At 34.8% G+C, this 12,211-nt stretch overlaps 1 protein-coding gene across 2 annotated transcripts in view; it reads left to right on the forward strand.

Annotated features, from left to right (window-relative positions):
- MTBP (MDM2 binding protein) overlaps window positions 1-12,211 on the forward strand; it is a 28,737-nt gene that overhangs the window by 4,595 nt on the left and 11,931 nt on the right. For both annotated transcript variants that reach the window (XM_085053479.1, XM_085053480.1), the window contains exons 7-15: window positions 573-690; window positions 1,252-1,383; window positions 2,251-2,345; window positions 3,128-3,206; window positions 4,710-4,827; window positions 7,283-7,456; window positions 8,583-8,696; window positions 9,991-10,155; window positions 10,514-10,607. In XM_085053479.1, the coding sequence (XP_084909605.1) occupies window positions 573-690; window positions 1,252-1,383; window positions 2,251-2,345; window positions 3,128-3,206; window positions 4,710-4,827; window positions 7,283-7,456; window positions 8,583-8,696; window positions 9,991-10,155; window positions 10,514-10,607 (1,089 nt within the window). The remainder of the gene's footprint in view (window positions 1-572; window positions 691-1,251; window positions 1,384-2,250; window positions 2,346-3,127; window positions 3,207-4,709; window positions 4,828-7,282; window positions 7,457-8,582; window positions 8,697-9,990; window positions 10,156-10,513; window positions 10,608-12,211) is intronic.

Below are 12,211 nucleotides of genomic sequence, written 5' to 3' on the forward strand. Positions count from 1 at the left end.
GAATAAATTTTCCTGCTGCCTTTTATGTGAAGTGAGGCTATTTGGGTATAGAGTATCTCTGAAGGAAGTTATTTCACTTATTCTTCCTGTTCTGCTGACAGTGCTGATTCACTAAGACAGTTCAACAACAGAACTCACAGACAGTGGATGTTCTGTATCTTGTTGAATTTGGATCATGCTTGTGCTGCAGTCATTTCTCCACCTAGAAGGTTAATTACAGACCATCCAGATGGATCAGTGACAGGCCCACTGATGGTGACCAGGCTTTGCTGCAGCTTCTAGCACCCAACCTTATTATGTTGTGCCTGCAGCTTGCTATTGCCAGTCTCATTTGATGTCAGTCAAAGGTCTTTGCTGTCATGTTCATGGAGCATGTGAACAACTTCCTTTACAGAGCCTGAATGGGTAATTCTATAGTATTTTTTACTTTGTGGAATATAAAGCTTTATTGTCTCTGTTGACATACACAAGACTTCAGTGCTAAGAGGTCATAGGTAAATTCAGTTAAACTGCACTGCATGTTAATTTATAATGCTAAATTCAATAAGATTAATTCTTCCATATTTTTACAGTAGCTGGCAAAAGATTGCAGACTATCTATCAGCAGATATCGTATCTTCAGATGATATCATGAATGTTATTGATTTAAAAGAGCTCTGGAGAGGAAGGATTCAGATATGGGAAAGAAAGGTAAAATAACTTTTTTCAGCTGTGGTTATTTTTTAAAGCATCTTTGTATCGCATTTAAAGCATTTCTTGTGCAGTACATTTTACACTTTAAGCCAGATTTAGTTTTGACCATGTAGTTCAAAGGTAGTGGGCAACGTATCTCGGTGGGCAGCAAGATGAAAGGATGAGATCAATGTGTTGAGATTTGAACTTCAGAAATCCAGATGCTCCCCTTCCTTAAAATATTTTTCTCAGAATTTACTGTTCAGAATTAGATTTTTTTGTATCTATAACAAATCACTTTCATGTAATTGTAAGTCACTGTTGCAAGCATATGTCTAATGTTTCTGCAAAAACTGAGGGCTTTTTGACTGAGAAAGGCATTGTTTACATTTTCAGTGTTACGAAATTATTTTGGATTTAGTAATTGGTTATCTAAGTCTAGTATTTTTTCTTAAATTTACAGATCTGATGGAAACAAATACAATACTAATTGTTAAAAATAATAACACAGCTAACTGTCTGCAGAGAAATAATTTTTTCTCTCTTTTTGACACATTTATTATCTTTTATTTTTTCCAGTTTGGATCAGGAATAGACTTTCCAGAATTTTGTATAAAAAGCACTTCAGCCAAGACTTTCAGCACTGGAAATTTAACTTGCCTCGCTGCTAAAAAAGAGTGGCAGTCGAGGAATACTGATGCTTTGCCTGAGGCAAGTATTATTATTGATCTTTCTTTGAGTTTTAAAATTCATCTGTTTTACTTTTGTGAGAAAATTAGTGATTGGGGAAACTTTAGTCAGAATTGAAAGTTAAATATAAAAGCAATGATTGGATAAGATTGAGGCATACGTCTTTGGTTCATGTGTGTTCTCAAAACAGGTCCTTAAAATTTCATCTGTTTGTTCTTAGGAATACAATACAGATTTCTTTTTCAAGTAGAAATTGAGACTTTGTTCAACCTTAACACTCCAAATATCTAAATCATTAATTCTTTCTATATATGTATCTGTCTATCTTTGTATCTATCTGTCTGTCCATCTATATTAATATCTATCTACCTATCTATCTAGTATTTATCTAACCTTTTCCATTTAATTTAAAAAGTTTGTTTGGGTTTGGTTTTTTTTTTACACTGTTGCTGTTTCATGTTTTCTACTGGAAGTAGATAATTGATGAGAACTCCAGAATCATATCTGTTAATGAAAACAAAAATGAGTGTTTATGAAAATTGGTAACAGTTAAGAGTTTATTATTTTCATTGTGAAAATGTGCATTTTGGATTGCATTTTTCTGTGCCTGGTAGATATTCTTTTTCCGTAAGAGTTAGAACTCATTTAATGCACATTGTTGACATTCTACAAAGTCAGATTTATTAAACAAAATTAAATACCTTCCTTGCTTTTTATATAATTGTGCTTAATATGATACTGTGAAATGTGCTTCTATTCCTTTATTCCTCTTTCAGATGTTATTTGTAAGGCTAATGCCTCCAGCAAAACACTTGAGCAAGTTCTGCTGAGATAACATCATAAATAGTGTTATATTTATATATAGGTTTTTATTTGATCTCTTTTCAGGTTTTTCATTACTATGGTCCTGCGCTGGAATTTTTACAGATGGTGGTGCTCTCTGATCTACCTTCCATTTTTATATCAGATCTGGAATTTGAGCTGTATCCATTTTTTAAGGATCTAAACTACTACTGATAGTTGTCCATAGCAGAAAGAAAACAATCAAGATCTGCCCATACAAACAACAGACAGATGAGGATAGGCAAGGGCTCAATCCATTCTGTTCTGCCAAAATAGTCATAGTAATTCTTCACATATGGAGTTTTTAATTTTGAAATTTAAATTACAATAGCCATAACCAGGTGTTGTTGATATTGCATATATAATTTGTCTATTGATGTGCATGCTATTTGTGGGAAAAGAATAGGGAAATCTTTATTCTGTGTAAGTTTAAAAAAACCTCAAGCCTTACTAATGCATGAATGTAGCATGCTTCACAATATAGGAACATTTGTCTACAAATTATGTTTTTGTTGTGCAGCAGCAAAATCTGGCAACGTGTAGCAGGGGAGTTTTCTCTTGAGTGTGTGTGCTGCAGAGATTTCAAGGTCTATTACTATTGGTTTTTGAAAAGTATGTACTTTTGGTACTAGTCTTGGTGTAGCAATAGTACTTTAGGATGTATAAGCTTGCCATGATTTTGAATATAGAAATATTTATTTCTGTTGGCCTATAATGGAGATGTCAAGGGAGTATTTTGTTATATAACATTTTCAAGTGTATCACTTTACCTGGAAAGGTGATTTTTTTATGTTTTGTGATACTGTAATATCAAAAATTAGACACTTGCTGTGCTTCTTTCAAATATGATGGTAACTTGATTTATAAAATAGAGTTGCATAGTTCATTGTGAAGATGAGGTTCCTTAAAGTGTTCTATTCAGGAGCCTGTCAAGAAAGCATACCAAGGAGACATCTACATCTGCACTGCTTTTGGACCAGATTTCTTTTCTCTCTGGGAAGGTAAAACCTTTTTATTTATGTATAGCAGAAAAATGAAGGTATGTATATTGCCCATAAAAGATACAAGAATAACATTTTTAAACCTAGTCTCTATGTAAGCTTCTTCAATATATAGTTGTAAAGCAATATGGATTTTAAAGATCCATGCTATACATACCTGCTGAATGTTTTTATCTCAGCTAAGTTTGAATCTCCTAAAACATTTTCTAATTTTTAATTCTATCCTGACAGATAATTTCTGTGCTATCGTAATTGAACTATTGATTTTTTTTTTAAGCAAAAGGCAGGCATGTGTGCAGCCTGCAAAATATGCCTAGTTACTTTGAAATTGTAAACTTTTTTATTTTACATGTGCATATTCTGATTTGGATAAAAGGAGTTCATGAGACATTTACAGACCTACTGTTCCTCTCCACACTTTGCCTTGGGATGATACTGAGATTATTCATAGCTGCAGTTAAGGAAAACTTTTTAAGTATTTATAAAATAAATCTAAGACAATCAAAACAAAACATGCAATGTGAAAATGCCAGTACAGTTATTATGAATAACTTACGTTCTATATTTGCTGTGGAGATGGTATCCTGTTATCAGGCTGCATGTTTAATTTTCAGTTTCTTATTTAAGTTTTGAGTAACTTTTTTTCTCCCCTGCTACTCCATTCTCCATTTTGGTTAGCCAGAAAAGGAAAGGGTCCTTTTTCTAATCCTGTACTAAAAATATGTTTTAAAATGATTTTATATTGGTAAATATCCCAGGTAATTTTCATTTTACTTAAGAACAGCAAACACTTGATCAAACACCTTTTACAATCTAAGGGCTTGTGTTTCTACTAATTTTTTTAAGGAAGAAGCCAAAACAGTTAAAGCATGTTCTCAAGTTACTTTTTAGAGTCTGCACATGTTGAATTGAATATATTTTGAAGAAAACAGTTTCTCATAGGGATTTTTTTTCAGTCTGCTACTGGAAATATTGCACATTTATAGGCTTTTCTAATAGTTGTAATAGCATTGTTTTATTGCTTGAGTATTCAGATATGTGTGCATTTTTTCTGTTAGTGCTTATTGGCCTGAAGTCTACGTAGAGACATGAACATAGTTCAGTGTCTGATTAAGGGACAAGGGTAATATGTAGGAAGGAAAAAAAATTTTTTTAAAAAGGAATGCGGAGCAAATTATTATCTTTGAATTCTCTTTTCATTCTGGATACTACTCTACAAAAATGTTTGTAACCAGACTATTGAGAGACTTGCAATACATAATAAATACCTTTTTATGTATGAAATGGAAATTCAGCAGTTAATGATCTCTCGATTGGCCTGAAAAATAAACAGCTTTTGTGGCAAATGCAGTTCCTTTGTGATTGATGTGAATGACAGATGTGTTAAGGTGTTTTTCTCCAGCTGAAGTAGATTTGAAATAATGCCAAATCAGTAGCTCAAGAATGAAATGTAAAACAGGCTTGTCTAATATTGCATGTCTTGTATTTGCTCTCCTTTTTTAGGTGGGAGCTTTATTTACATTGCCATGTTATGTAAGCAGTGTAGTCATCCCATCTCCTGCCCAGCTGAGCAGCAAGAAATGGAAGGAATATATGGCTAAGAAACCCAAGGCCATTACTGGTATGTGTTCTTTGTTGTGGTTATGTCTGTGTATGTATGTGTATATATGTATATATATGGTGAAGTTTTTTGTTACATTTGGGATTCTCTTTTTAACTTCAGAGAAAAGTCACTGATTGTAATCTTCATTGACACAAAAAGATTTGGTGAATGCAAGTTCAGCTATGCAAACTTGCAGGAAAAGAAATTATAACATCATGGCAGGCCTTGGGGAAACAAGGCATCTCCTTGAAACCATTTTTGTGTCCTGTCTGTCAGCTAAGATCCAACTTCCACACATCTTTCTGAAGTGGTTGTAAAATCCATGGGCACAGAGGTTTACTTTTGCAGATGGAATTCCAGTGTGCTTCACTGAGGTGCTTCCCTTCTCATTAAGCATTTCCAGAGGTTCTTCAGTGCACTTGCATTTAATTTTAATCTCTTCCTGGGAAAATACAGAATATTAAGAAACACTAGATATCTTCATTCACCTGAGAGCCAGTGTATTAAACTTGTGATTAAGAATGTGCTCCTTTTTTATGGGTCTGTACTGATGGCAGCTGACTCCTCTTACTCACTGTGCCAGTGCTTAGAAATCTGATCCAGAAAGTGAGAGAAGAGAATCAGTGCAGATCAAGGCTGGGGGAAGTTTCTCAGTCAGCCAGTAAATGTGCCCTGAAGTGGAGGCACTTTACAAATGGTGACTGTGAGGTTTGTAGGCACTTGAAAACATCAGGCTAAAAGCAACTTGGTCGTAGCCCAGTGCTTAAAGTACTTACCTAGAACAGGATAAGGGGCTGGATTGTGCCTTCTTTCATGATCTCATTGTTTATACATGTTCTAATATAAAATTCATATAGATTCTGAGAAACAGTGACTATTTCTATTGCCAACTCAAGACAACTCTTATTCAGATGAGGATGGCTCATATTGATGATTGATATTATTTCATGTTTAGGGATAGGAAAAAATTGAGAGGAATTAGGAAGAGCTATGCAATGGGATGAGAAGCTTAATTATGAACAGGTGCTGGCAGTATATAGATGTGAAATTATCTTTGCATGCTTGGAAGTGATAGAGAGGGTGTGATTATAAACCTGGTCACAGCAGCAGCATTTGTATTTAATGGAGAGATACTACTGATGCAGTTAATTCAGCACAAGATTCCCAGTGTCTGCAAAATATTTGTCCTGTGCTCCAGTGGAAAGCTTTTGTACAAGTATTAACTATTGTGTGATCAGTAATACACAAGGGGTTCTTACTAAGCTTCTTGAGTAAAATTTAGAAGAGGAGGGGAAACATGGCCATTTAAATCTATTTTCTTGTTTAGTTGATTTTTTTAGCGGCTACCACTAATTTAACTGTACTAAGGATTTGTAAATCCTTAATCTCTTCCATCTGTGAGAAGGCATCATTCTTGGAATTGGTAGTTCTCAAATGCTAGGATTAAAATGAGAAGTAAAAGCTTGCCCAGGAGGAATTGGCTTTGAGATGTCAAGATAAACTAGAAAAGGAATGTATTTCAAATGACATAGAGAACAGGACATGGAGTCTGGAGTCTTTTTTCTTAAAATTTTCAAAAAACACTGGAATAGTTTGTATTTGTTGCTAACAAAAATTTATGATACTACTAAATGTTAAGTTCCTGTTGAGTTAATTATTGAGGCACTACTGCAAATATCTTACAAAATTAAAGTATTTTACTTTTAAAACTTAGTACATCAAGAAGTATTCAGTATCTTGATTGCTATGTCTACCAAGGTGCTATAAAATGTTTTCTGAGTAAAAAGATAGCAAACCCATCCTTTCACTGTCACTGTCAGGTCCCACATTAATTTACTTTCAAAACTGCATACTGTATGCCAGTGTTTAAAAACAGAATGTCTTTATCTCTCATCCAGGCGCAAGGGTAAAGCAGGGAGTGAAGCTTTTAATAATGAATAATGCAATGTCCTTGGGAAGAGTGTGTACAATATTCCCTTTTCTTCTACAGTTGTATGTTCTTCCATTGAACACTTACATTATTTCAATGTACATATGCAAAAAGGCCTGTTTTTACCTAGCAGAACAGAAACTTCTCTTCATTGTTTCATGGTGAAAATGTAACTCTGCCTGTTAGCCCAGTTAAAGAACTTCCCTTGGCTGGTGGTTAGAGTTTCCAGGTGTACTTTGTAGTCTGCATTAGAAAGCTGTCCCTCATCGCAGGAGTGCAGTGCTGGTTTTTGGCTGCTGCTTCAAGCCAGCAGTAGAGTCCAGCTCAGCTTTGCTGCTGTAGTTCATTTATTTTGCTCTTTAGTTTGTAGCTCTACTGGGGGTAAACATCACCTTTAGTTAACTGTGTCTCCTCAAAAGATGTTAATAAGATTTCTCGCAGAACAGAAGAAAGCAAGTGGAAGAGTTTTGGTGGTGGATTATAATTTGTTTTAAAGCTGTTTTCCTGAGGGTGTTTCACACTTATGCCCTGATGTTTGTTAAGTTCCAGAAATTGAACTGAAAGGAGAATCTTGCCGATATTATTTCTTGGTACAAGGCAATGGCTCTGGAGGATGTAAAGCAACCTTGATTCATTCAGCTGGCCAGATCAATGGGATGGCTATTCTTGCTGCACTAAATGGAAAGCTAAAGGGAAAAGCAGAAGAAATGGAGTCAAGTAAGAGTAATTATTTAATGAAGAGTATCTGAATGCAGGCAAATGCTACTGAATTTAATAAAGTTGCTTTTATTCACTCCAGTCACTTTTAAAAGGGAGAAAACAAGGAGGAATATTACATTTTTTACGAGTTTCTCTATTGGCAATATTCTTCCAAATCCATAAGAAAATATAATAAGAGCTTATTTATCCACAGAATATACTGCTACCATATTTTTTAATTGACTATTCAAAGTTATTGTCAGTCATTTCTCATAATTGAGATTAGTTGAAAATTGTTTATTGTAAAGGGACATACAGGTAATATTAATGTAAAACAAATTTGTGAAAGCCTAAAGTTTAAAAAGTCTGTATTCTTGGTGTAAAGACTGACCAGCCCATGCCAAAAATCTAGGTAAATATCTCTTAAAAATCCTGTTTCACTGATGATTTAAAATAAAAATTGCAAGGCCAGGCAAGTTGAGTTTTGTTATTACCTTCAGCTCCTTTGCAGATGTCCTTTGCAGGTTACTGCAGAGTGTTTAGGGTATGATCTGTACTCATATCCTAACTGCTGCACTAGGGAGGAGCAGGTATGCAGCATTTATCATGGAGTAGTTGTCATGTTACAACTACACCTCCTAGGTAACTCTAATAGTTCCTGTATTTATTTCAATAACACTGGCAGAGAAAAAGAGCACAGTGACCTGCATCTTATGTGCTTAATTTCTTATTATCGAAATAAATGTGTGTGATATGACCGACTACTCTGCCATTTATCCTAATTAAAATCCCATTAGTACAGTGTCAGAAGACTGAAAGTCCTTGACCATATGTTGGGAGAAAACTTTTCTTTCTTGATATCAAACTTACGTACTTTTTATCTTCTTTAAATGTTAGAGATGTTAATTATGTGGTCATTATATTGGTTTTGTACAGAAATTCAAAAATACTAGTTAGGCATCTCTTCGAAATTACCCTCCTGGTGTTCAGTTGGAATTGATTTGTTTGGTTTTTTTAATGATTAGCCATATTTGAAAGACTGGTTGTTTCCTTTGAATATGAGATTTTTATGTTTCCTATGTTTATGTCTTCTATTACGTATAGAAGAGAGATTAGTAATAAAAATTTTTTCTAATTTGTGCAGGCTTTCCTATTTCTGACTTTATCAAGTCTCTGCCACGCTATTGTGGAGAGGAGATTGTACAGAGAGAAACGACACTGTGTCATCTCCAAGTGCTTGCCTTGAAGGAATATCTCAGTAAGTAATGGGGTAGTTCTCAAACAGATATTTAAAAGGTCTTTATTTTAAATTGGTTGTGATGGTTCACCTTAGAAAACCAAAGTTGTTTGAGAACCAAAGTGTGTTGATCATTGTGTGAAGAAATAGCAGAAGTTTAAAAAGAAACTTTGTATTATATCCATGATTATCTGTCAGATAATGGAAAAGAGAATACTGAATTAGTGTTGGTCGTTTTTACATGAATACTCTGAATTTTTGAGCATAGTGCTGAAATAATTCTATGCAATTCTGTGATGATATCCCCAAAATCCTTTACTGCTGGATATGCCTTCTACAAAAATAAGAATTCTGTTTTGGGTTTTTCAGCTTTTAAAAATTCTATTCCTTTTTTGAGAAGTTTTTAGCTGCAGAGGAAAACTATGCATTGGAGATTTGTTAGATTTATCATGATGCATCATTCATAACAAAAACTGAAGGGTCATCCTGCTCAGATTTTTATGACTTTGCAGAGAAGTACATTTGAGTGTCATGATTTTTTCCATCTTAAGTCCATTGCTTAAAGAGACTCAAATAAAAGAAAAAAATGCTTCAGAGAGATTAGCTGGCTTACTGAAAATGGCGTTCTGTGGAGATAATTTAAGTGTGTTATCATTAACAGAATAGCAGCTTAAAGAAAATAAGATTCCTTTAAGTAGTCTTGTCTCCCACGCTTGGCCCCTGCTCACTTACAGTCATTCTCAGATTCCTGTCTGCTTCAGTCCTGAGCTTGGGGCTGCTGTAGAGCTTGTGCTGTAGTTTCTTTTGGGTGAGTCACCCACTTCTGTTAAGAGACTGAGTAGGGGCAGTTGGACTTCACTGAATGGCCTAAATCATACCAGAATTACCTGACCCTTGATATTCTGAGCAAAGAGACCAGAGCAGGCTGTCAGTTTATATGGGAGCCACACTCCTGCATAGCAGTAGAAACAGATGGGTGGGGGCTCTGCAGAGTGGAGCTCTTCACTTCTAGTCTCAGGAAGTCCAGGTGTTTGTCTCTGGGGGATTCAAACCTGGAAATACTCAGAAATGCATATATGCAGAATTTAAAGGACTGTAAAAACATGATTCATGTCTGACTTGAGCTATTCTCACTGCTGTTTTTTCACTTGTCTGTGAAATAAACCACCAACGTCTTTCTTACTGGTACAACAGTAGGTTTCAAGTTACTTGTGTTAATTTGATTTGGGTGAGGGTTTTCTTGGCTTTTTTTAGCAGGCTCAAGTTGTTCTTTGTAACTTAGCAGGTGTGGTACCTTTGCTTTTTTCTTTTATAGAGAGACAGGCATTGACCAAGCAGCCTGCAATTATTTCTGCCAATGAGTTTAAGAGCTTATTAAAACTTTCAAGAGAATGGTTTTTGGACCTGTACAGCGCTAGTCTTCCTAAACCTGTTCTAAAGAAGGTCTCCAATAAGACCAGCTCTTACACTGTGACTTACGGTAAGTATTATTATTTACGAAATACACTCTTTATTCTCTTTGGATGTTCTTCCATGTATTTTTTACTTAAAGGAAGGAAGTATTTTTACCAAAAGAGGAAAATATGGAAGGAAAAGTAGCTTTCTAGGATTATTTTGCAAACTAAAATTACCCTTGCATTACCTATTTCCTTTCTGTTCCTTGACAGAAAAACTGTGCAGGAAACATTTCTGATTGCATCACCAGACAGATTTTTCTTTTATTTATGTACTTTTAGATACATGCATTGAGCATTTATATATCTGTATATAAAAGACTGTATATATATATATTTCTGTAAAGAATACGGTTATTTATTAAGAACATACATTTCTTGCAGAGCCTGATTTAATAGAGCCAAATCCATTGGAGTGGCCAGAAAGACACGTTCTTCAGAATTTGGAGAACTTTGAAAAAAACAAACAAAAAATGAGGTAATAATGAAATACTGGAGCTTTTCTTTGTTGAAAGCAGCCATTGAACATTATGTAGAAGAACTTTGTATGTTGATAGCCATTGTGTAGACTATTTTCAAATATATTAATAATCTTTCAAAGAAAGTATTGCTTAAGGCAAAAACTGTTTTTCTGCCAATTTTCCAAAGGTGTATTTTCTTCATATTTAAAGAAGTATTGTTTTGATTTCTACTGACTCAATGCAACTGGAAGCTAGCTATCAGTAGAATAGTTCCAAAACTAAATTGTCAAAATGGCACTTCTCAAAAATAGTAGCCATGGTAGAAAAACATACAAAAGCTTTTCTTTCTCCCAACATACCCTAAATAATGGAGATAACTGAGCAGTTTTTGTCAGCAGGTACTATATGTTCTAATCTTCTCATATTTCCTAAATAATTAATACTGAGTATTGTCTCAAGTAATTTTAAAGTCAAAGAACCTATTGGCTTTGTGCTTGAAATTTGTATTTATTTGTGTTTTTCCTATAGTGCTACTCAGATGAAACCTGCAGATCTTTTTGTCAATGCAGTCTGTTGATTTCAGTTCAGCTCTCACTTTTTATAAGACTTGTTAAGGGAGGTTTAGGTTGGATATTAGAAAAAAGGTTCTTCACCCAGTGGGTATTTGGCCACTGGAACAACTCCCCAGGGCAGTGGTCACAGCACCAAGCCTGACAGAGCTCAAGGAGTATTTGGACAATGCTCTGAGGCACATGGTGTGACTCTTGGGGATAGTGCAGTGCAGGGCCTGGAGTTGGAGTGGATGATCCTTGTGGGTCCCTTCCAACTCAGCTTATTCTGTGATTCCATGACGTATTGGTCTTTGCTGGTGTTAATATTCTTGCTGACAGACCTGTACAGCCAGGTGTCCAGCTGCCCTTTCCTGAGTCACTTCCACCCCAGTTCTCTCTTTCAAGTACCACAGTTGGCCATGGCTTAGATTGGAGATCTGCATGTGAGAAATTATCACATTACATATCTGCTTTATTATGGGTATGATTATGGTTATTATGGTTATGATTGTTATTATGGCTTTTGTTTCCCAAACAGGTAGTTTTTCCTTCTAATTTGCTGTTGAAAAGCTTCCTAAAAGAACTTTCTGTTACATAGTCAGTGTTTATTTCATTGTTCGTACACTAAACTGATTATCTTTCTTATCCTGAATCAGGAGCAATGTGATACTTAACGGTAGAAAAAAGGGAATTTTGCTATACTTGATTGAAGCCACTAAAACCAAAGTGAAGTGTTGCATGCAGTAGTGGCTTTATGGTTCCTTTCCTGTATATTGTATATATTTTTTTGTTTTAATGGGAACCAATTTTTGGTCCTACAATGGAAAACAGGGATGAATAATATTCTTCCCATGTTGTATTTCATAACCAAGCTCTAAATTCTTGAAGAAATTACTTTCTTCAGTAGAATGTTAGAGAATATTCACCAATTATCATGTTCTTTATGGTGAGCATTTGTGTGAATGTTCTCAAGGAACAACCTTGTACATTTTACTTTGGTACTAGTTTAATTGCTCCAGCATAGCAATGATTTAATTTCTTTTTAAACACCATGAGTTTATTAAAAAAAC

The sequence above is a fragment of the Lichenostomus cassidix genome, chromosome 2 (assembly GCF_008360975.1).
Source record: "Lichenostomus cassidix isolate B80296 chromosome 2, HeHo_3.0, whole genome shotgun sequence".
NCBI lineage: Eukaryota > Metazoa > Chordata > Aves > Passeriformes > Meliphagidae > Lichenostomus > Lichenostomus cassidix.